The following is a 22515-nucleotide window of genomic DNA, read 5'->3' as shown; positions in this document are numbered from 1 at the left end:
GGGCTAGTGGGAGGGACAGCGTGGCCAATGGGGGTGGCCAGAGATTGCCGGAAAGGGGCACAGCCTCAGGGAGTCGGCTCTGGGCCTGGGTTCAGTTCCGCCTTCTTCCCTTGGTGCCAGGGGAAACACAGCCGGGGCAGCAGGAGGCCCAGAAGTACACAATGTTTTATTGAAAAAAGTCAGGCTTCGGCTGGCTGGTTCCATTCAGCTCGGCTTGGTGGGGGTCCCTGCCCACAGTAGCCTGAGTCAGATCTTCCTGCAGGCGGGCTAGGCTAGACCTCTCCCTTGTTGCCCTTCCCCTCCACTCTGATGGTGACATCTGAACAATAAATATGCAATAAATAGCGTTCCCGGGCCAGCTGCCTTCAAACCCCACGTCAGCCCCCACCAGTCTTCTCCAGTCAGGACAGGCATCCTGGTGTGCTGGACAGGAAAGTCCCCAAAACTCTCAGGGTCCTGCAGGACCTCGGATCCATCTCCACGGCCAGGTCTGGGCCCAGTCTCCAAGGAGACCTAGCAGAGCTGGATCCAGAGCAGGGCCCGACAAAGCAGGGCTGGTGGCTGGGTGCTGGGAGGGGGCTGTGTGTTACCCTGGACACCTCCACTCTAGGCCACAAGACTGTGGCGGGCTCAGGAGTAGATGGTGATGACTTCACGGCCGCCACCACGTACCAACAGCACCCGTTCGAGGCCCTCAGTCAGCACCTCCAGGAACTCCATGTCTGCAGGGCATTGGGTCAAGGAGGCAGCACCCAGGGAAGCACCAAGGAGCATCCAGGGAAGTTTGGCCCATTAATCAGAGCTGGGTGCCCTGGCACCCCCCCAGGGCACCCAGGGAGAGGAGCTCCTGGCCTGACCTCACACACAGCCCACCCCCCCACTGCCCGCCTCTTTACAAAGGGATACAGTTCTCATCGCCCTCGCTGTTCTTGGGTGGGCCAGGCATGTTCAGTAGGACCAGGCGGGCGTCATGGGAGCGTGTGACAATGACCTCATTGAGCTTCACAGCCGTGTGCATGCGTCGCACATTGGACTGGTCCCTGCAGATAATGCGGCTGATCACGGGCTCCGCCCTGGCTCACCCGTAGGGCTTGTCTGCCCCCATCCCACCTCCACCCCAGACCCTGACGTGGCTGGGTCCGGTTCCGCTGCACTCACGGCTTAATATGCACCAGCTCCCGGAAGTTGTCGGGGGCGTGGCTGGGGTTCCAGGGCTCTGCTGCCATGTACTGGTCCCGTGTCCAAGTCATCTGGATCTTATCAGTCCCAGCTGCAGTCTCATCCTCCTCATCTGAGTACAGGCTCTCCAGCCGCAGGGCTGAGTGCCGGTCCTTGACCAGCTGGGCCTGAGGACAATCAGAGAAGGTCACCTTGCTGCCACAGGAAAGTGGGGCCTGCTGGCCCGGCGTGGTCACCCAGTCTTAGGGAAATGGGTGGGGCTGGGGTGAATCATTCTGACGCCCCCACCTGATGGTGTCTCCCAAGGCCTGACCCTGCCCTGGAAAGAGAAGGCCACTGACCTCTCGCTCCCGCTCAGTCTTGGTCAGCCGCATCTGCCGCAGCATCTGGGAGCGCTGCTCCATCATCAGTGTCCGCTCGTAGGTATATGCGGAGATGTCACTGTTGTGCTGGGGAGAGGGTGAGCCGTGAGGACCACGCTCCGTGGGGCAGGGTATCTACAGGGCTATGTCAGGCAGGTGGCTCACCATCTCCACCACCTCCACCTCCGCCTCAAGGCGCAGGTGGTACAGGAAGACGGCCAGATCCTTCTTCATCTGGATGCTGTTGTCGTCCATCTGGGCCACCGTGAAGATGCGCATCCGGCACTTCCTCCAAACCTGTGGCAACAGAAGGTGGTGGTTCGATCACACCCCACCCTTCCAAGGCCTCAGCCCGACACCGGGGGCCCACCGCCCGGCGCACCTTGTGCTGGCGCAGCAGGAAGGGCAAGAGCATGAGCATGCCGCCGTCGTGGACGATCCACCACACGTCGATGTGGCCCTCCAGGTAGCGCTCGTGGTTGCTGGGGTAGAAGGCGATGTTCTTGGGCACAAGCAGGGCCAGGTGGGCGGCCGTGGTGCAGCGCACAGTGTCTAGCAAGGAGAGGCACCGCTGATCATCGGCCTGTGACCCTCTGGCCTCGGTCCCCACTTGATCCCTGGCCCCTGTCCTGTGTGGCTGAGCCCAGGCCCTGACCCTCACGCACCAATAAAGGTCTTCCAGGCACGTGGGTCCTCACTCTGTCGCCAGCCATAGGGCCAGCCCAGCACCACGGAGTTATGCCTCATGCCGCCCAGGCCGCAAGACTGGATGAGGTGGGCCAGCCCCTCACGCACCTTGCTGGCTACCACCACCTGGCAGAAGCCCTTCACCTTCTCAATCTCCATCATGTTCTTGATTGTCTGTGGGGAACACAGCAGGGTCAGAAGGCAGGGCCATCAGTGTCCCCTGTGCTGGGCTCCCCACCAAGACCCCTAGGGCACAGAGCTACCTGGGGGTGGGGGAGGAGATGGGGGCAAGCTGCCCACCCAGAGGCCATGTTTTCAAGATGGGACAGTCCGACCCCAGCTTGCTCCAGCTCTCAGCTGGCAGCAGTGCTGTCCACCTGGCTGGCCAGGATTGGTCCCCTCCCCGATGTACCAGCTGCAGCCTGGACGTCTCAAGTCTGGCTCAGTGTCCTCCCCGCCCTCCCCAACCCCCTCCACAGCAGGCACCTGCTCAGCGGCCTGGGCCTCGCCATAGCTTTCCAAGAAGCTGCCCTGGATGACAGAACCGACAATGGTCAGGCCTTTGCCGGCCTTAAGCTGAGAGGCGAAAGTGAGGAGCCGTGGGTACTTCACGTGAAGGTCCTCATCTAACTTCAGCAGCACCAACAGCTGAGGCCTGCAGGGGCCGAATGGAGAGGCAGCCTGAGACCAGGGCCAGCGCTTTCCAGGGAGCCCAGCTCCTTCCCTTCCTGGCTCAAAGGCCCCCACAGGTAGCAGTGATCCAAGGACCGAATAAGCAGGACGGTGCCCTGGCGCCTCAGGACAGGGAACACGGACTAGGGAGGGGGGCCAGCACCTCTTGACTCTCCCCGCCGCACAGGGCCCCCTGAGAACGCAGACTGGCCCCCGCCAGGCCAGGCATGACTCACCGCCAGTTCTTGGTGTGAGGAGGCCCCTCCTCCAGCCGCAACAGCGCGTAGCGGGCGGCGCTCAGGGACAGGCCTCGGATCCCGTCGCCCCACTCCTTCTCAGCCCTGCGGAGACCCCACAAGCCGGTGAGCCCCTGGTTCCACCCAGGGGTTGTGTCCATGTGTACGTGAGAAGGAAGGGGCCAGGCCCGAGTCACAGTCCCCCAGCCCCAGCCCCACAGTGGCTCAGCTCCCCACAACACACCGGCCCACTGGCCCCACGCAGGCGGCAGCCCCCACTCACCCTTGGTACTCGATGTACTTGTATATCATGCCGGCAATGAGCATGGCGACCAGAGCATAGTACCAGGAGGAGACAAACATAAGGGCCAGGCAGAGGCTCATGCCCAGGAAGGACAGCGCCCTGCGCCAGAAAGTGGGAAAGGGCCAGACTCAGGGAGAGACCGGGAGGGCGCCAGGCCCACCCCCCAAATCTCTCACAATAGCAACTTCTGCCCAGAAAATTCAAACCGCATCCAGAATGGGGTTCCTGGCATCCCCAGCAGTTCTAGGACCTGCCTCAGGGGCCCCGCTGACACTTACCAGTGATAGTACTTGAACCGAGGCCGCCAGTTGGGGGTCCTCAGGAGCGTCTGCACAGCACAGGCCAGGTTCACAAACAGGTAACACATCAGAAAGAACCTGCAGCACAGGGAGTGGCTGCTACAGAGTAGCCTCCTTGGCATTCAGGTACCTGACGTCCCTGCCCTTCCTCAGGCTGGGCCTGGACGAGGAACCGGGACATATCACGGCTCTGCCCTGCACAGGCTCAGGCAGGTCTTCTCAGCTCACCGTGCCCACTGCCGTGGCCTGACGCGGACGGGACACGGCAGCGGTGTCCTCAGAGCCAGGTCTTACAGGATGGGCAGGGGGTCGCAGGCAGAGGAAGGGAGGGGGCTGCAGGCGGGGGGAACAGCTATGGAAGAGGATGGTGTTGAGGAGGGCTTAGTCTGGAGACGGCTAGACAACAGCCAGGCCTCTGGCCTGGGGGACCAGTTGGCTGAGGGGCTGTCGTGAGTGTGGGGAGAGTGGGTCAAGGGAAGACAACGAGGGCCATTTTTAGTCACTGAAATAGGCACACTTGAGGGACACTGTGGCGAGTGTGGGAGACTGGGACGGGGGTGGGGAGGGGTGGGTGGGCTACCTCATGAGCCCTCTAGGAAAGACAGCCGAGGAGCAGAGGGCTGAGGGGAGGGGCACCAACGTCCCCCCTCAGCTGGCGGGAGAGGAAGGACAGAGAAGGCAGGAGGGCTCACGAGAGAGGCCGTGCCGGGGGCAGGGGTTCCCACGAGGTGGGAGTGCTCAGTCCCACTGGGGCTGCCACGAGGAGCCACATGATAAAGGCTGAGACACGTCCTCTGACGTGGGCCGTAAGAGGCCACCACCCAAGACAACTGTGGCACGCACAGTTTCAGGTGTGTGCCGACGTGTGGGTGGAGCTGGGCGGTAGTGGGCGGAGGTGTGTCGGGGGAGCAAGAGAGCACTGACTCCAGCAGGCCTGCCCGTGGCTGAGGGGGCTGCTTCGGGGGGAAGGGAGGCCCTGTCGGTCCCACGGGATGAGTGGGGCAGCGAAGGGTGGCTCGGTCACGGCTGAACCAGCGAGAGGGAGCACCGGCAGTAGAGCAAGATGTGTGAGGAGAGGGGGAGGCACCCCAACACTGGCGGAGGCGAACACGGCAAGGACACGAGCCCTGCTTCCGGGACCCCTGGAAACTGCCGCGTGCTCACCACCTCCTGCGGGGCACTGGCAGATTCGGATGCCCAGCTGATTCCAGAACTTTAAAAGCAAACAACTTTGAAAACAGATGGATAGGGCAGTGGTGGCTTCATTAAGGTGCTAGACTGGTGCTTGCCCTATGCCTGTTCTGGGGGTCTCCCACAGAGGCACGTGGGACTTACTGGTCTCTTTAAAACGTCTGAGTAAGCGTCAGGCTCGCTCCAGAAGGCAGAGGTGGCTGAACTCTGCCAGGCAAACATCTGCCCATACAGCCTGACACATCTCCCAGCTGCACCCTCAACGCCAGACCAGGGTCACAGAGGAGTTGCCTGGTGGGGGCCCCATCTGAGGGGTGCTGAGGGTGCAAGGAGCCTTTCCCAAGACCATCCCCCTGCCCTGACCCCCAGCTCACATGGATAGAATGGGGGCCACCATGTCAAGCGAGGCGATGAGGATGCCCAGCTCAGCGATGAGTGCCGTCAGGAGGAGTGCCCACGTTGGTTCGCCATTTGCCTTGCCATGGCCAAAAACCTGCACGCACCAGGGTCAGTGGGTCAGAAGCGAAGAAGTCGGTCCCATCGCCCCCATTCCACACCTCAGGCCACAAGTCCCAGCCCGGTCTCCATCATCTCCAAGTCCCCCTGGGGCTCAGGTCACACCCATGCCTGTCCTGATAGATTCAAGTTCCTCTGCCCTCCCCTTCCCCAGGCCTCTCTGCTGTGGATGAGCCATAGACAGGCCTTGGGGATTCTGGGCCCAAGCAGCTCTGCCACCAGCAGGGCATGGCCAGGGCCGGGGCAGCTCTCAGCAACTCTCCACGGATGGTTGCATGACCCTGGCCCCCAGCAGGATAAAATGCACCCATACTTATCTCCTAGCTTTCTCCCCCAGCCAGTGTGAGGGGCCAGGAGCACCCAGGCAGTGGGGGAGAGCAACAGGCTCACCCGGAGGAAGGGGATGATGTTGTCCTTGGCGATGGCCTGCAACAGGCGTGGGGCCCCAGTGAGGCTCTGCAGGCCGGCGCCGCAGGTTGAGAAGAAGGAGCCGATGACGATGACCCAGGGCGAAGGCCAGGCTAACGTGCCCACCACCAGGTTCCTGCTGACGCCATCGCCGTACCTGCAGGGGCCGGGCTCAGGCCATGCTCCATGCAAGGAGCCCCCCAAACCCTGGGAAGGGTCGTCCAGAGTCAGGGATGGCAGGGGTCAGGAAGGACGGCTATGGTGGAGAGAGCTCCGGCCCCTTAGCAGAGGCTGGTCCGCCAGCCCTCATCCTTTCCGTTCAGCCCAGCCCCGATCCTAATGTCACCATCCTCTCAAAAGCAAAGGTCCTGGTGGGGCTTGACCCACCACTGGCAACCAGGAACCTGAGGACATGTGTGGGACCACATATGCAAGGGGGGCTGGTGTCAGGGCAGTAAAAGCTGAGCCCATTGCCACGGGGAGGGGCTTAGCTCACTCACTTGTCCCGGAGGACCACACCTTCGATGCAGGCGCCAAAGAGAACCACACTGCTGAAGTCTGTGGCTGCGTCAAGGAAAGCTCGGCCTCCGATGCCACTGCTGTCCCCGCCCATCCCCACACAGAGCCCAAGGGCCCCTCGTCCAAGCCTTAGCTGGCAGGCTCAGCTGGGACACCTGCAGCTGAGGGTTTCGTGTTGTGTACGTGCCCCTTGAGTGTGTGCATGTGTGTGAGGGGTGAGGTATACGTGCAGGCGTGTGGTGTGTCTGGGCGTGCCAGCTGCTGACTTACACACAGGCAAGTGAGTCCTGTCCCCACTCCCCACCCCACCCCCCGAGGCCTGGGAAAGGATACACACAAGGGAGGTTGTAACAATGGCCAAAATAGTCCCCACCGGGATGGACTTCTGTGCATCTCGGAGGTCCCCGGAGCGGTTTGAGCCAGCCATAATGCCTCCAAAAACAACGAGACTCCATCAGGGGCTCCGCGGGAGTGGGGGCAGGGCAGGGTGGGTGGGCAAGAGGGCTCACCTGTTACGGAGGGGAAGAAGATGCCAACCAGCACGGTGACGGATGTGGCGATGTCAGCCAGCACGTAGAGAGGCAGGCTCTCTTTCAGGCCCAGGGCATCTGTGGAGGGCAGCCCGTGCTTCTCCACGACCTCACCCTTCTCCAGGTAGGCGCTCCACAGGTTTTCTGTGGGGGCAGCAGCATCACCACTGGGGCCCCACCTACTTCCCAGGGAAGTTTGCAGCAGAGACTGCAGATAGAAGAGGTTCTGGGGGCTTGGGCTGGGGAGGCGACCTCAGCCCAATGGCTGTGGTGTCAGCCACAGGGCTGCTCTGGCCACAGGGAAGGAGCTGCCTGGCTAGACGTCTGAAAGGCAAACGTGGCTGAACCACCATCACCTGCCACTGCCTGCCTCCTAGACAGAGGCCACGGATGGCTCCTGTGAGAACAATCCCAGGCAGGGTCAGGGGCTGATGGCTGAGGAGAGAGAGGTTGCCAGAACTTTCTGGGGGCTGCTGCAGGCCTGGGACACTGGCCAAACAGGCTCTGTTCACCCGAAACCCAGCTGCCAGGAACCAGGCTGAGAGGACACTGCTGGGCTGGGAAGGCAGCCAGAACTGCCTCCCATGCCTGAGCTGGCCACACAAGGATGGCTCTGTGCTATGCTGTCCTTCCATGCTCATTCCCTACCTCCTGCTCAGCCTGGGGGGGGCAGGAGCAGGACAGGAGGGAGGACGCACCCTGGAGCACGCCGGCAGCTGCACCAGGGATGCCAGGGATCTCAGTCACATTGTTGAGCAGAAAGTAGGGGTCGCAAGAATCAGTGGTGAGGTTGGGGCTGTGGCAGAAGAGGCTCCAGAGCCGAGTGGCCACTGTCTCATTGTCCACAACGGCCATCTTGGCACAGACATCAAAATGGTCCCGGGACAGGGTCCTGTTGCCCAGCATACATACTCTGTGGGGGGTGCAGGGACAAGAGCATCAGCACCTGTTCAGCCGGAGACCCCAACCTGCTCCAACCCTGCAACCTCTACAGCTCAAGGCATCGAAGGCCATGGGAGGGATGTCAGTGCCATGCCTGGATGGAGTCCCAGGTTACTTACGGAAACACGGGAGGGTCAAAAATAGACTTGATGCCCCCAGCATAGATGGAAAGGATGGAGATGATCACACAGGCCAGGAAGAGCGAGGCAAATTTGTTCACATACTTGACACCAACAAATACCACCAGGGTCATGAAGGTCAGAAAAATGGTCCCATACACTCGCATATTGTTCAAGGTGGCACTCGATGTGTCATGAGTGCCTGTTGGGTAAAAAATGGCAGCTGGCGGGGCAATGTAGGTCTGAAATAAGACAGATAAAGGAGGTTCAATCTTCCTATGTGGAGAGTCAATCCTATCATTTTGGTTTTCTCTTTAAAAAAGTATCCAGTATTCCCTGGCAGTCCAGTGGTTAGGACTTGGCGCTTTCACTGCCGTAGCCCGGGTTCAGTCCCTGGTCCAGGAACTAAGACCCTGCAAGCCTCACCAGGTGTCGGGTGCGGGTGCAGGTGGGGGTGGGGGGGAGTATCCAGAAAAAGCCAGTAACAAAAGAGTATAAATTGTATGAATCCATTTACATGACAAGTCCAGAATAGGTAAACCTGACTAAATCTTTATCTATCTACCTACCTATCTATCTATTGGGCTGCACTAGGTCTTAGTTGCGGTATGCGGGATCTTTAGCTGCGACACCCGGCTCTAAGCTGTGGCATGTGGAATCTAGCTCCCCGACCAGGGATCAAACCCGGGCCCCCTGCACTGGGAGTGCAGAGTCTTAACCACTGGACCACCAGGGAAGTTCCTGTTTAAATCTTACTGAAGACAGAAAGCAGATTAATGGGTGTATAGGACTGGGGGGAATGGAGAGTGACCACTAATGACTGTGGGGTTTCTTCTTGGGGTGATGAAAATGTTCTAAAGTTGATTGTGGTGATGGCTGCACAACTCTATGAATATACTAAAAACCATCACATTGTGTACTTTAAATGGAGAGTGAATTGTATGGTATGTGAATTTTATCTTAAGAAGGCCATTATTTACAAAAAAGAAAAAAAAGGATCCAGACACAGTAGTTGACCTGAATAGCTAAATAGCAGAAGTGGAACAGTCTGAGGAGCAACAAAATACATTATGATAGTACAGGACCATGAGCCAAAGAATACAATAAATACCCCCGAGTCCATACTGATATAAATACATGGTTGAATAAATAAACAAATGGGAAAAGGACAAATTTCCTTACAGAAGAAATCAAAATAATAAATGTAGCAATGTGGGTAATAGAAAAACAAAAAACAAAAACCCAAGAATAATCCAGGAACAGGCTCCACGCTACAGACAGATGACCTGGAGGTGGGAATAGGCAGGCTGTTCCTTCCTCTAAACATCTACTGTCCGGATGCCCAGGGGTGGGCACCTGTTACCCTGTGCTCCCCGTTGCCCCTCCCCCTCTTCTCCCACCACCAGAGCAGTTCAGTGGGAAGCGGGAAGCTGAGTCAGAGCACAAATGGGGCCCACAGAGGGGGCATTGACCTCCAAACAGGGTTCTGTGGCTGTTTACCCTGATTTAGGGATGAGGATGAGATGCATCTGAAGGGCCCTGGCACAGAGCCCTGGAGGAGGCAGAGCTGGCCAGCGCCCACATGAGCCCGGGAGGCAGGCTCTGAGTCACCACCAAGATCTGTCACTGAGTTCAATGCAGTAGTTCATAAATCACCTGCCATGGCTGAAATGTTGCTCGGGTGGATGGAACACCCAGGGCCAAGGTGAAGACAGCCAGGCCCCTCCCTGCCTGGCCCAAACTGGGAAAGGGCTGAAGAGGAGACTGGCTTGAACAAAGATCTTTCTCCCTCGAAGAAGCCTCCCTCATTAGAAGCCCTAGACCCTGACTAGAGGTGAGGGGAGCAGGAGCAGCCTGGGCCTGTGGGAAAGGGACTGTTCGGACAAGACCAGAGTTGGCCAGGGCTTAGCCTGACTCACCAGCAAGATCTCAATGGCCCCCAGGATGTACATGGCCGCCGCAAATGTTGTTCCCAGGTAGAAGCACAGGCCCACAGCACCTCCAAACTCTGGCCCCAGCGAGCGAGAGATCATAAAATAGGAGCCCCCAGCTACAACAGAAAAAGCATACACAGGTCAAGGCTGGTTCTTCAAGGGGGTCTCTCCAACGACAACCCTTCACAACCATGCAGAGGGACAGGGACTGCTTTTCCCATTTACAAATGAGCAGAAGGGTTAGAAGACTTGCTTAAGGTGGAATGGCTAATTAGTGGCCAGGCTGGGGCTGGACCTGGTTTCCATTTGACTCCAACACCCAGCACAGGCCAGTGACGTGACTGCCCCGCTGGGGCAGCTCTAGGTCTGCAGCCAAGCCTAAGGAGCCTACTTGTCCCCCAGTTCCCTGCAGTTAGGTCAGTTCCCAGACTCCCCTGGTTGGGTTCTCCTATCTCAGCGCACCTTACCCCTCCCGAGGGCTATGTGTGTGAGTCTGACCTTCCAGGCCAGGGCAGGGACTGCATCCTGTCTAGCTTTTTGCCCCTAGGGCCGGCCACTGGGTGAGCGCTGGGGGCTGACCCTCCTCCCCTGAATCTGTGCTTCCATCAGAGTCTAACACCCCTGGCAAGACTGAGTCCACACGGGGCCCTGGGGCCAGTGAGGGTGCAGGGGACAAGAGCAATCCCATGCTGCTGGCTGAATCTGCTCCTGATAAAACTTCTCTGGTGAAAAACCTGGAACAGGGATCAAGAAGCTTTAAAAAGGCTAATTCCTTTCATGCTGTAATCCCACCTCTAGGACCCTCTCCTAAGGAAACTGGCAGGGGCGTGAACAAAGATCAGTGTGCACGGCTGTTGATGACAATATGGTCACAATAGAGAAAAAGTAGAACCCGAGAGCAGGAGAACAATCACATAAGCTTAGGTAATGTCAGCCCTGTTTTAAAAGCCAAAGAAACTGTTTCCAGCATTTGAGAAACACACACACACACACAGAGTTTAGGGAAAACAATACATCTCAATACTTTATAAGACCCTAAGACCATGTATGTATGAAAAGGCTAACAGTTATGACTTCAGGACGGTAGGATTGTGGGTACTTTTCATTTTCTTTTCTACATTTTCTGCACTTTCAAACCCTCTATGGTAAACATATATTGCGTTTCCCCCTTATTACTTTTATACTAATACTAATAAAACTATTATTTGAAAAAAACAAAAAAGGATTCAAACACAGGAGCCAACTCAGCCAAATAGCCAAAGGGGAACAGTTTGAGCAAAAAAAATAATGATAGTACTAAAATTATGAACCTAAGAATAAAATAAATATCCAGAGGTCCACAGAGTCCACAGTGATATAAATACACGGTTGAGTAAGTAAATAAATAGAGTCTCTGAAAACCAAGTCCAATCTCATCATCCCGGCTGACAATCCTCTGCATTGTCTATCCTATAATCCACAGTGTGGCCCAGACTCTTTGGCTTCGGCCACCAGGTATGCCCCATCACCTTCTTTATCAGCCCCAGCCTCCACTTTTAAAAAAATTACTTTTCTAGTTAAAACAAAAACAAAAACAACCCCCCCCCAAAAAAAAAACAAAACACAAAGCGATAGCAATCTCAAACTCTGTCAAGCAAGGATGCTCTGTCAAGCAAGGGTGGCACTGTCATGGAGTCAAGGACTAAGATCCCACCAGAAAACTGCCTGGGGGGGCAATGATTCCCAGGCATGTCAAGGTGGATTCTGGCTGCATCCCCGCCTCAGGCCTGAGTGCTGCTCACCCACCTGGAACCACGCCGTTGGTGGCGATGGCGCTCATGGAGATGGCCGTCAGCAAGGTCTGTGGGAAGGAGGGCCTAGGTGAGCAGCTCAGCTGGGCAGGCTCTGCGGGGTGGCCCTGGCCCTGCCGCAGCTGGGATACTCACACAGCAGCAGCAGATGAGCACAATGAGGAGGGCCTGCAGCACACCAGCTGTGCCCACCATCCAGGTCAGCCGCAGGAAGAGGATAACCCCGAAGATGTTCTGCAGGCAGGGCAGGTACACCCCCATGAGGGTGCCCATGCTGGGTGCCTATGGAGCAGGAGGGGAGTGGGGAGACAGAGCATCAGAGGGGCCCAGATGCTCCACAGAAGGCCAGCCCCTAGTCACTCGGCAGTCCCCCACCCCCAGGGTGTTCTACCAGAGAACAGGTTGAAGAGGGACATCCCAAGTGGAGTCCTGGGGAGTACAGGGGGTGAGGTGACAGGATGTCTGCGTTGACTTTCTTACACGAAGAAACATTTTGGGACTGGGAAGGTATAAAACCGTATTCTTTTCAGAAATCCCATGTGTGAGCCTTTGGGCCTCACCTCCCCCTCATGGTACTGCCCCCTTCCCTTCCTCTCTTCTTCTACACGTCTGAGAAGTGAGGTCTGGGTCAGATCTCCACCTTCCCACCCAGCAGGCTCTGTGTCACCCAAGCCAGTCTAAGAAGGTGTTCCTGACCCTCCTTCTCTCCAACCCCTGCAGTCCAGTCCAGTCCAGTGGACACTGAGTCCTGCCCAGTCTGCCTCTCAAGCTGCCCTGAGATCAGCCTACCTTGCCTCAGCCTTAGTCCCTTGAACCTGGGCCACAAACACCTGGGGCACCTGGATGGTGCTTTCTTGTAGCTTTCAACCACTCCACACTCTAGCCCACTCTGCTGCCAGAGCAGGTCTCTGAAAACCAAGTCCAATCTCATCATCCCTACTAATTACAGTGTCTATACTATAATCCACAGTGTGGGCCAGGCTCCTTGGCTTGGGCCACCAGGCATGCCTCATCGCCTTAGTCAGCCTCATCCCCTGACAACATCAGTCACTCAGAGCCTCTGAACCAGGGCCTGTGCTAGGCTTTGCCTGGGAGGGTTACCCCTGCCTCACTGCCTAGCAAATTCCTCTTCAGTTAAACCTTCAGGAGACTTAACTGTTGCCTCTTCCAGGAAGTTCCCCCAGGTTGCCTTAGGTGGAGTTGGTACTTCCTCTTGCATCCCCTCAGCATCTGATATACCCTTCCATTATAGTCACGACAGGTCACGGTAACTGTTCACGCGAATGACCATACTGGGGTAGACTTGGCTTGTTCACTGTTCTATCATCAGCAGGCCCTGCAGGTACTCAAAAGGTGCTCCTGAGCCCAGTGAGCGATGCCTTAGAAAGCCTCTGGGATAACCTGTTGGGAAAATCCTGCATAGAGAGCAGAGACTCAGGCTGGAAGGTAGGTAAGGAAGGTCTAATGGGTATATCCAGGCAGGATTTTTCAACTACTTAAGGGCAGAGTAGGGGCTACACAGGAGGCCAGAGTAGACACTGAAGCACAGAGTTAGGACTGGTGCCTTCTTGAAGAACTGAGCCCCACATGAGAGCAGCCCAGAGCAGTGGGGCCCTAAGAGCTTCCACCAGAGCCCCAGCAAAGCCTGCTGCCCTGGAGCTGGGGTAGCAGAAAGGACTCTGAGGCGACAGGAACTCTTCTCAAGGGTCTAGGCCTGGCGCAGGATCTGTGCACAGCCTTAAGGGCACCAGAAGGGCCTGGAAAGTGCCCGAGTAAAAACAAATGGTCCGTCAAACTGTCCTACACAGTGTAGGTGACGGATACACCTCATCTGGGCTCTGAGTCACTCTCAGAGGCCCTGGACCACCCACTGGGAAGTGGCAGCTCCCAGCACCCCCATTCGAGGCTGAGTCACTCCGGGAAAAGGGCAGTGTGGGAAAGGGCAGGACCGGAAATGCTTTCTGCATCTCCAAATAACCTCTGGCAGCCTCAGAAGGTCACCAGGTTACAGCCGGAGCAGCTGCCGTGGAACTTGGCATAGGCTAGTTGGAGGCCCGCCCTTCCAGCTTTAAGCTTTGCTTTTCTGAGGCCCCTGCTCAGACCCGCCTGGGTGAGGACCGCAGCTCAGTGGCCAGCTCCCTAGAATCCTACTGACTTGCTGTGCCCTTGACCAGGCTCCTCCTTTATCCATGAAAAAAGGCACTGGCACTGGGACACTCAGCCATCCTCTCACATCTTTAACCTAGGGCCAGGTGAGCTGGCAGGTAAGCCGAGGCTGGACTTCAGCATCCTCACAGGCTTTTCATAAGGCCAAGGGGCCATGGCCCATCACCAACCCAGAATTTCTTGACACCTTTTTGAGATGTACACTAGCCTTTCTTAGGGACCTTTTTACTCCCAGCCCCAGCTTCCTGGACTTGTCCTGAAGGGACAGGGAGGAGGCTCTTACCCAAGGATCCTACCACCCACTGCAGGGCTAAACAGGGATAGCCAGAGATAGGGTTCTCTGCTATCTGCAGTCCAGAAAATACCAGCAAAATCACAACCAGCAGGATAGGGTGAGCGTCAGGTCTGTGTGACCTCCAGATCTCAGCTGCCCTCTCTCAAGTGTGGGCTAGTTTGCCTCCCAAAGGGGCAACGTGAGGGATGAATATCAGCCTTTCTCCTCGATCCACCTCATGAGCAGGTCTGAGGTTGAGGATCTGGCTGATTTCAACCAAGAGCTCCTTCTGCCTGTGCTGACCTCCAGCAAGAATACTACAGCTAGCGCCAGATCCAAGCTCCTTTCAAATCACAGCTGCTTCCCAAACCTCAGGGAGTGAGTAGATGTGGAGGGAAGATTCTTTGCCTCCAAACTGAAAACATAGTGAGAAAAACCTTCAGCCTTTGGGTAAATTGAGCTCTGTCACACAGCGGAGTTGTGCAAAGTTATCCTGAAGAGAGGACAGCTGGAGGCCCAGAGGCCTGGATGGTGACCAGGGATGGGACCAGGAGAGGGACAAGGAAACTCCAAGAGACAGTGTTATGCTCCTGAGCTTGAGGAACCCAGGGGCTGTCAGAGGGGTCTGCCAGTGAAGCCAACACAGCGAGAGGCAGAAAGGTTTAGTCAACTGCTCTAGGTCACAAAGCCCCGAGGGATAACCAGGTTCCTGGTTCCAAAGGTAACATCCTTATCCATTCTGATGGGAAGCCAGTGATCTGGCATACTTCACTGTAAACACACAAGTCTCCCAGTGTTATGCATCGATCTTGTGTAGCTTAGTCGTCTTAGGCAAATGACTCAACACCCCGACACAAGTTTCCTCATCTGTAAAATGGGGATGATAACAGCACCTGCCCCACAGCTTTGCTGTGAAGACGACATGCAAGAACCCAGGCCCACTGCTTAGCATGATGCCTCACACACAGAGGCCCAAGTAAAGGCAGCTGTTGCTGTCACAGTTATTTCTGAGGGCCTCCCTGGCCCTATGCCCTGAGGGGCTCCTCCTCGGCCCACCCCTTGAAGCCTCCTTGAGCCCAAAGCACTCAGTACCCATCCTCCATGCTCACCACACCTGGCACCTACTTTCCCCGGGATGCTCACAACTTTATGGGGAGATCGCCAACTCCACGGTGTGGAATCTGTCTTCCCAGGAACGGCCCCTCTGCTGCCCCTGACCAGCCTACCTTGGCTGCTCTCCGGCGGGTACCGTCTCCGCTCTCAGCCTCCTCATGCTCCTTGGCGCCCTGTGTGAGGTTGGTGTAGCTGACGAGCTTGCCCAGAAGAGATGATACCTTTGGGCGGATGTCCAGCTCCTCCTGTAAACAGAGTCACGGGGCGACCTGGCATTGGGCCCAACTGGCACCAGGCTACCTGTGTGTAGCCAGCAGCCTGGCCTGTGGCCCCTTGCCAAGCCGTGAGGCAGGCCTGGGCTCTTGCCTGGGGAAGCCCAAGCCAGCCAACTGGACAGGTTGTGGGTGCCACACCCCAGCACTCACTTCTCTCTGTGCCAGGCTGGTTACAATCACTACCAGCCCATTTGCAAAACTACCTGCCTTGGGGGGGAGGGCGGGGCAGGGCGCGGCTGCAGACAAGTAGACTGCACACTTCATCCCGCCTGTTCTGCCTGGCCACTTCCCAGTCTGTGAGTAAGCCTCTGGGACTCATATCTACCCTCAACAAAAAAGCCACCCTAGTCACCCCAGGGAACCAAGAAGGACAAAAGAGGAATGTCTGGGACAAGTGGAGTCTCTTATCTGCCCAAACCCTGATCCTCCTGGATGGTCTTCTCTACCAGCCCACACGCCCTGTGAGTGACCCACCTCAATCCCCAAGGTGGGATCCTGGCCCCCGAGCCCATCTGCAGATGGGGTCAAGTCAAGAGGACTCCCGAGGCTCGAGCTCCCTCACTGCGTCTAGCAGTTTCCCCACTGTGCAGGAGCAGTTTCCCTGACTCTTGCCCACATTTAGTCTTTCGCTGTCTATCAGCTCCCTTCTGAGCCTACACACAAGGAGAAACTGGTTTGGAGTAAGAAGTGAAGATGCAGGTCTTTGCAGGTATATGGAGATTGAAGAGCCTAGGAGACTTCCATGGGGCAGCTGAATGTGTGGGTGAGAATTTAGGGGCCTAAACCATGACTTCAATCCAGATCTGACTTCTGAGCTTGAGTCTGAAAATGATAAAATTCAAGTTCAAAGGCACAAAATTGGAAATGTTTCCAAAGAGACAGCCACTGATGTTGCAGATATGGAGAGAGGGGGCAGGTCCAATGAGAAGGACCAGGTCTCAGTGAACTTGATGGGGACAGGGTTGGAGGCGTCAACCAGGAAGGACAAGGAAGAGTTCACAGGAGAGGGAAGACACATGGCCTATGAGAAGTCGCAGAAGTGAAGGGGACAAAGGAAATCCTAAGGTAAGAAATCCTGAGAGGTGGTGACTTTGCTGACGGCCTGCAAGCAAGTCAAAGGTAAACACCCCTGGAGGTGGTAATGGGGTAGAGTGGCCTCTGGGAAAGCAGTTTCAGTTCAAAGGGCCGAGGGAACCACAGCCTGGCGACTAAGGGAGCAAGACAGACAAGGGGTGAATGGAGGAGGAACCGTGTCAGAAGAAGGCACAACATCCAGCCTGCCTGCTTAGTTAAGGCTTGGGTCCTGACAGGTCTGAGCCCACCCACCTCCCTGCCACTCCTGTGGCCCAGAATGGCCCCTACCTCAAACAGTGCCAGGTTCCTGTCATGGTAGTCATTTCCTCTGGAAGCCTCCATGGAACAAAGGAAAGGGCTGCTCTCTTTGTGGTTGCCATGTCCTGTGGAGGGACAGAAACAGAATCTCAGTCAGGGGCTGCCTTCGGAGCCCCCAGCATGCACTCCTCCCCAGCAGGCCGGCTGTCATCTCTGTGGAGCACTTTGGGGGCCAGTGTTACCATGCTGGGCCTCAGTTTCCCCATCATACCCTGTCAGCCTCCATGAAAGGGCCAGAATTGGCAGTGGCCAATGATCAAAATCCAGGGTGCACACTCATCTAGCAGAGGGCACAGGTGTGAAGGACCAAGGCGCTCTAGCGCAGCACGTGTTAACACCAAGGGGCGGAGTCAGCTGCAGGAGGGCGTGGCCCAGCCAGGGCCCGCCTTCAGACCACCCTCCCCAAGACACACACTTCCATTTTCCTGGCTCTTCCGGAATACCCAGTGTGCCCGGTGCCCAGGGCTCTGTGTCCTCAGGGCTTCCCCGGATGCTGCCCTCCAGATAGATGAAGCCACACAGGGCGCCTTCTGCCGCCATGGCCAGCCAGCCACCTACTTACTAGCCACCCCATCATGCACCGCGCGCGCGGGTTGGGGGGTGGGGGGCGGGATGTGCGTCCTTGATGGCCGCCCGAGGCATGCCGGGAGGAGGGGCAAGCAGGGGACCGTGCAGAGGGCTGAAGTGGGTGCCTGGAGCTGCCTGGGGTCGTCTGGGAAAGCCCTACAAAAGCCTGACCAGGTGGGTGTGGGACTAAGCAGGGGCTGTTGGCAGGACCCACTTGCTGACCTCCCTGTCCCCAGATCCTGGCCGCTTGCCCCAGACTAGGCGCGCGGCCAATCCCAGCGTTCACCTACCCCGCAGGGTGGTGAGGCAGTGCCTCAGCACCAAGGAAACCTCACAGAAAGGAGCCAGATGCACCTTTTTTTTTAATACGCCTGCGTCAACTCTCAAAGCTCGGTTCCTTTTTCTGGCTACCCAGCATTCACACTCTTCCTTGTTTTCCAAACTGTGTCCACTGTGAGTCTCAGTGGGTGACATTCCCAGCTTTCCATCAAGCAGGCAGAAGACACCAAGTACTCCTTTTCTAGTTGCTAATGGCAAAAACTCCTCAGACAGTCTGGCAGCTGTGGTGGCAGTGGCTGGAGATCTCACAGCAAATGGGAAGCTGACATCTTGGTTCAAAGAAGCCATGTTGGGACTTCGCTAGTGGCGCAGTGGTTAAGAAGCTGTCTGCCGATGCGGGGGACACTGGTTCGAGCCCTGGTCCGGGAAAATCCCACATGCCGAGGAGCAACTAAGCCCGTGTGCCACAACTACTGAGCCTATGTGCTGCAACTACCAAGGCCCGCACGCCTAGAGCCCGTGCTCCACAAGAGAAGCCACCGCTCACCATAACTAGAGAAAGCCCATACACTGCAACAAAGACCCAACGCAGCCACAAATATATAAATAACATAACAAATAAATCTTTAAAAACACACACACACACACAAAGAAGCCACATTGGTGTTTGACGCCAATGACGGTGGCAGCAGTGTTGGCCTGGTGTCTGGTGATGGAGGTGGCAACAGCAGTGTCTTCACTGATCCAGACTAGTGGGGTATTCTGGCCATGCCTGGTTTTGTGAGAGCTATCTGCCAACCTCTCTGGTTAAATAGCCCACAATCCATTTCTCTTGTTTGCAGTTAACAATACCAAATGATGCATCCTCCTCCATCTAATACATCCTCTCGCTCTCAGTATGAGACTTAACTTGCCTTCTCTGAGCCAACAATCACTCAGCAGGTGCTGCATTATGGATTCTTTACTGCCCTAAGAGACTGACAGGTAAAGCATGCTGTTGACCATTTCTGGGGCAAAATCAGCTGTTCCTTCCCAGTGTATGTAAAAGTGGTACATTGCCTCATCTGGGAACCTGGACTATCTAAGTAAGCCAAGCAGGTCAGTTCCCAGAAGCTACATTTCTGTGTGTAGGTCAATGCCAACGGCACAGTGTACAAAGGTAGTGGGAGGTCATGCCAGCCTACAGAACCATATTAAAACCTTATGGGGTCACGTAGCTCCTCAGACACCCTATGATATTTGCTGTGCCCTTGATGCTTTTTCAGGATCAGGATAAGGAGCTACAAGAAAAACCTGAAAACCCAGTAACACTGCCCATTACACTAATGGCCTTTCAGTGAGAGGCCTCTGAAAAGTACTGTTGGATTTTTGTAACAAAAAAAAACAAAAAACAAAAAACAAACTCCTCTGAATAAGTCAGAGGCTTCATTTTGTCCAAAAAAGGCAACTATAAGAGCTCATCTTACTTCCCTTTCTGCCTTGGCTGCCAGGAATCTCTAAGCTAAATTTATTTTTCAGATGCAGCTACCAACTGCCTCATTTCAGAGTCCTTGCCCCTTTCCTCTGAATGGTTTTGATCTGACAGTAACAGTCCTTTGAGGAGGCATTTTTGTTGCATATCTCTTCTGATCCTGTTGTGGAAGTCGGTCGAAAGTGAAGTATAAATTATTCTAAACTCCTGCACTGCAGCCTGCCCCACCATTGTTACCTCACCTCTCTGAGGACTGTACTAGTATCCAGAAAACACAGAGCTGAGCACACAGCAGTTCCCCCAAAATGCCTGTGGGCAGTCCTCTAAGACCCAGCTGATTCCTTGTCCCTTTGGCCATGACTCTAGGGCAGCTCAGAGCCCTTCCAAGGGTTACCTCTAGTCCTCACAGCAACACGCCACTAGATATCATTTACTCCCTTTTAATAACAAGGAATGTAAAGCTCAGAGAAACTCAGAGGCAAGGTCACTTAGTGAGAGGGCCGAACTTGGGTCCCAGGATCCACCAGAGCCAGGTGGGAGCTGAGCTGTAGGTTCCCGACTCCTATTTTGGACGCCCATCCATCCCAGGAGGCAGCCGAGGGTGCAGTGCAAGCCTTTAATTAGAGAAGAATGTCTGAGGTTTGCAGTTTGGCCAGGGTGTGCATATCCAAGGCTCTTGGTGCTCAGTGGCCAGCAGCCTAGCTTGGATTCCTGAGCCTCCCTCTGTGTGACCCACGGCAACCTGCTTACCCTCTCTGTGCTGCCTTGGTTTCCTTTTCTATGGAGTAGAGCTAGTGACACCCACTCTGCCAACTGCCAAGATGCATCAGAAAAGGGACAATCTGGTGCCAGACACCCAGCAGGAATTCCATGGAGTTCCCTAAAACCTTGCTTAAGGACAGCTCCCATGGGATTGTGGGAGTTGGGGCAGGGGGTGGGGGGTGTCTAAGCAGTGCCTGGATATCTGTACTGCCCTCGGCTATTCCAGAAAGTCCAGGGCAGGTCTGGGCATGCCTGCCAGGCCAAAGCTGCTCAGATACCACCGGAGACCCCTGGTGAACCACAGCATGAAGGCTGGGCCGGGGGACTGCCTGTGAGATACACACATATGTGTGTTCCTGCCAGCAGCTGTGGATGCACCAGCTGCAAGTAGGGATCCAGGTGACACGCCTGATCCCTGTGCTCACAGGCATCTGCTAGGAGTGCCCCCTAGAACCACTTCACTCCCTGCCCACAGGCCACAGGGGGCTGGATGAACAGGCCCATCTATGCCCTCAGAGCTGAGGTGTGGGCCTTGAGAGATTCAGATACCAGGATGGGGGGGTCCCTATGAGATGGACCTGAAGGTCACTATTTTTGTGCCCCTGACCCTCTGCAGCCCCCACCAAGACGGATCATAACCACTCACCACGGTGCAAAGTGTCCCCCATACCGCAGACGCAGTCCAGATCTGGCTGAAAGGTAGTAAGAAGAGGAGAGGGGACAGTGGGAGGAGCTGGCCCAGCCGGAGGGACCTGGCAGGGCTCAGCCAATGTGGCTCTAGCTCCCTGTGGTCACCCTGTGAGAGGCCAAGGCGGAGCCAGAAGCTGGGCTCGGCTCTGCCTACCCACTGGTCCAGGCTGATCTTAGGGATGCAGCCCAGCCCAGCCTCTAGGGAGAGAGAGCCTCCAAGGGCTAACAGAGGAGCAGGGATGGATGCTGGCTCCCGCTCTGACCACTGGAACAAGGCTAGGGGCAGGTGCTGGCATGGGGCAGGGGTTGAGGTGTGTGCACCCACACAGCTGTCAAGCCTGTTAAATTACCATGATGTCCAGCAGCCCATGCCACTGTCCTGTGCCATCTCCACACATGACAGTCAGGTGACACACATAGAGCCATCACCCACATCAGACATGGATCACCTCCCGTCATGTCACCATCATAGATCTGTCAAGATCACATCACCTGACACATGCCAACACACGTTTCCTGCATATCTCCATCATGGTCAGCCACAGAGCAAGCATTTGTCATCAGTCACATCACCACCCTCATCACTGATAACCCTGCAGGAAAGGGTGGCCCACATGAATGTGCTGTCCTGACCCCACCTTCACTCTGCGGTACCCCACAACTGTACACTTGCACAAGCACAATTACACATGCATATGCTGCTTCATATACAGACACATGTTCTTGGCAGTGTTCACACTCCAAGAATGGGCCCTACAAGGACAGCGCCCTGGGGGAGGAGATGGTGAAAGGGTCAAGGGCAGGCACCTAGGAGGGTAGGAGGGGTTTAGGCCCAGTTTAGCATCTAGGTTAAAGAGTTAGGGCTCTGGAGTTTCCAACCCTGATTTGAATTCCCTGAAGCAAGTTACATAACCGCTCCATGCTTCAATTCACTCTTTCCTAAGCGTGAGTAACACGACCTATCCCATGGGGGAAATTGGGAAGATGAAACGAGTTAATTCACATAAAGTGCCTAGACAAGCCTGGTCCCGTGTGAGTGTTCCACAGATGGCCACTGTACCTACAGATGTAAGCTGGGATCCACGTAAGTGCACTCACAGGCAGTTACGCACAGACCCCGCAGGCAGGCACACCCTTCTCTCCAGGGCCCGGAGTTCTGGGAGGCACACGGGAGAAAGGGGGAAAGGGACGGGAGGGGAGGAGAGAGAGGGCAGTCTTAGGGAAAAAGATGCTGAAGCACAAAAGTGTAGGAGACGAGAAGAGGTTAGGGGCGGTTCACAGTGGGGGAAGGGGCTGGGGTCCGGGCTGCGGCTGTAGCTCCCAGCCGGGAAGGGAGAGATGGAGGTTCCGCGCTATTCGCGCCCCAGGCGGCCCCGCTGGCCTGGCCACGTCTGCAGCCCCCGCCCGCGGCCCGCAAGGGAGGAGCTGGGGCGGGGAGGGAGGCCCGACCGCAACCGCAGGCGCTGGGGCCCCAGGAAAACTGTGTCTGCACGCGCGGAGTGAGGAATTGGTGGCGGCGACGCAGTCTAAGAAAAGTTGGGCCCGCATCGACGTGTGCGCGCACGGGCCGGCGTCTGTGTGCGAGAGGGCCCCGCGTGGCCCGCTTCCTGCCCCCGCCAAGGACCCCCTCCGGGCGCGCCCTCACCATCCGAGTCCTCCCGATCGGCGCGCTCCCCGTAGTCAACCCAACTGAGACCCTCGAGGTTGTCATAGTCGCCGCGCCGCGGCCCGTCCACCGGCACCACGGTGAAGTGAGGCATCCCGCGCGCTCGCCAACACCGCGCCCGCCGCCCCGGCCGCCTGCCCCGCTGTCCCCGCCGCCCCGGGCCGGCGCGCCC

The 22515-nt window shown here is 56.5% G+C and overlaps 1 protein-coding gene across 4 annotated transcripts; it reads right to left on the bottom strand.

Moving 5' to 3' along the window:
* Window positions 1–146: 146 nt before the first annotated feature.
* On the bottom strand, window positions 147–22492 carry SLC12A4 (solute carrier family 12 member 4). Of its 4 annotated transcripts, none has more exons than XM_057711611.1 (24): window positions 22323–22492; window positions 16879–16973; window positions 15355–15486; window positions 11824–11970; window positions 11684–11738; window positions 9884–10014; window positions 7965–8206; window positions 7602–7816; window positions 6883–7047; window positions 6707–6805; window positions 6355–6412; window positions 5837–6011; window positions 5305–5423; window positions 3719–3817; window positions 3420–3539; window positions 3137–3241; window positions 2715–2883; window positions 2207–2402; window positions 1924–2093; window positions 1707–1838; window positions 1521–1628; window positions 1159–1346; window positions 907–1040; window positions 147–722 (listed from the first exon to the last, which is right to left on the bottom strand). In XM_057711611.1, the coding sequence occupies exons 1-24, from the start codon at window positions 22435–22437 to the stop codon at window positions 631–633; spliced, it is 3261 nt and encodes a 1086-aa protein (XP_057567594.1). In that variant the 5' UTR covers window positions 22438–22492; the 3' UTR covers window positions 147–630. The 4 variants fall into 4 exon arrangements, with proteins under 4 accessions (XP_057567594.1, XP_057567595.1, XP_057567596.1 ...); XM_057711612.1 differs by lacking the exon at window positions 22323–22492 and adding an exon at window positions 20634–20667; XM_057711613.1 differs by lacking the exons at window positions 15355–15486; window positions 16879–16973; window positions 22323–22492 and adding an exon at window positions 12845–13024.
* Window positions 22493–22515: the final 23 nt, after the last annotated feature.

The sequence above is a fragment of the Hippopotamus amphibius genome, chromosome 16 (assembly GCF_030028045.1).
Source record: "Hippopotamus amphibius kiboko isolate mHipAmp2 chromosome 16, mHipAmp2.hap2, whole genome shotgun sequence".
NCBI classification, from domain to species: Eukaryota; Metazoa; Chordata; class Mammalia; order Artiodactyla; family Hippopotamidae; genus Hippopotamus; species Hippopotamus amphibius.
The sequence above is the reverse complement of the archived record's forward strand: the minus strand, read 5'-3'. Positions and strand labels throughout refer to the sequence as shown.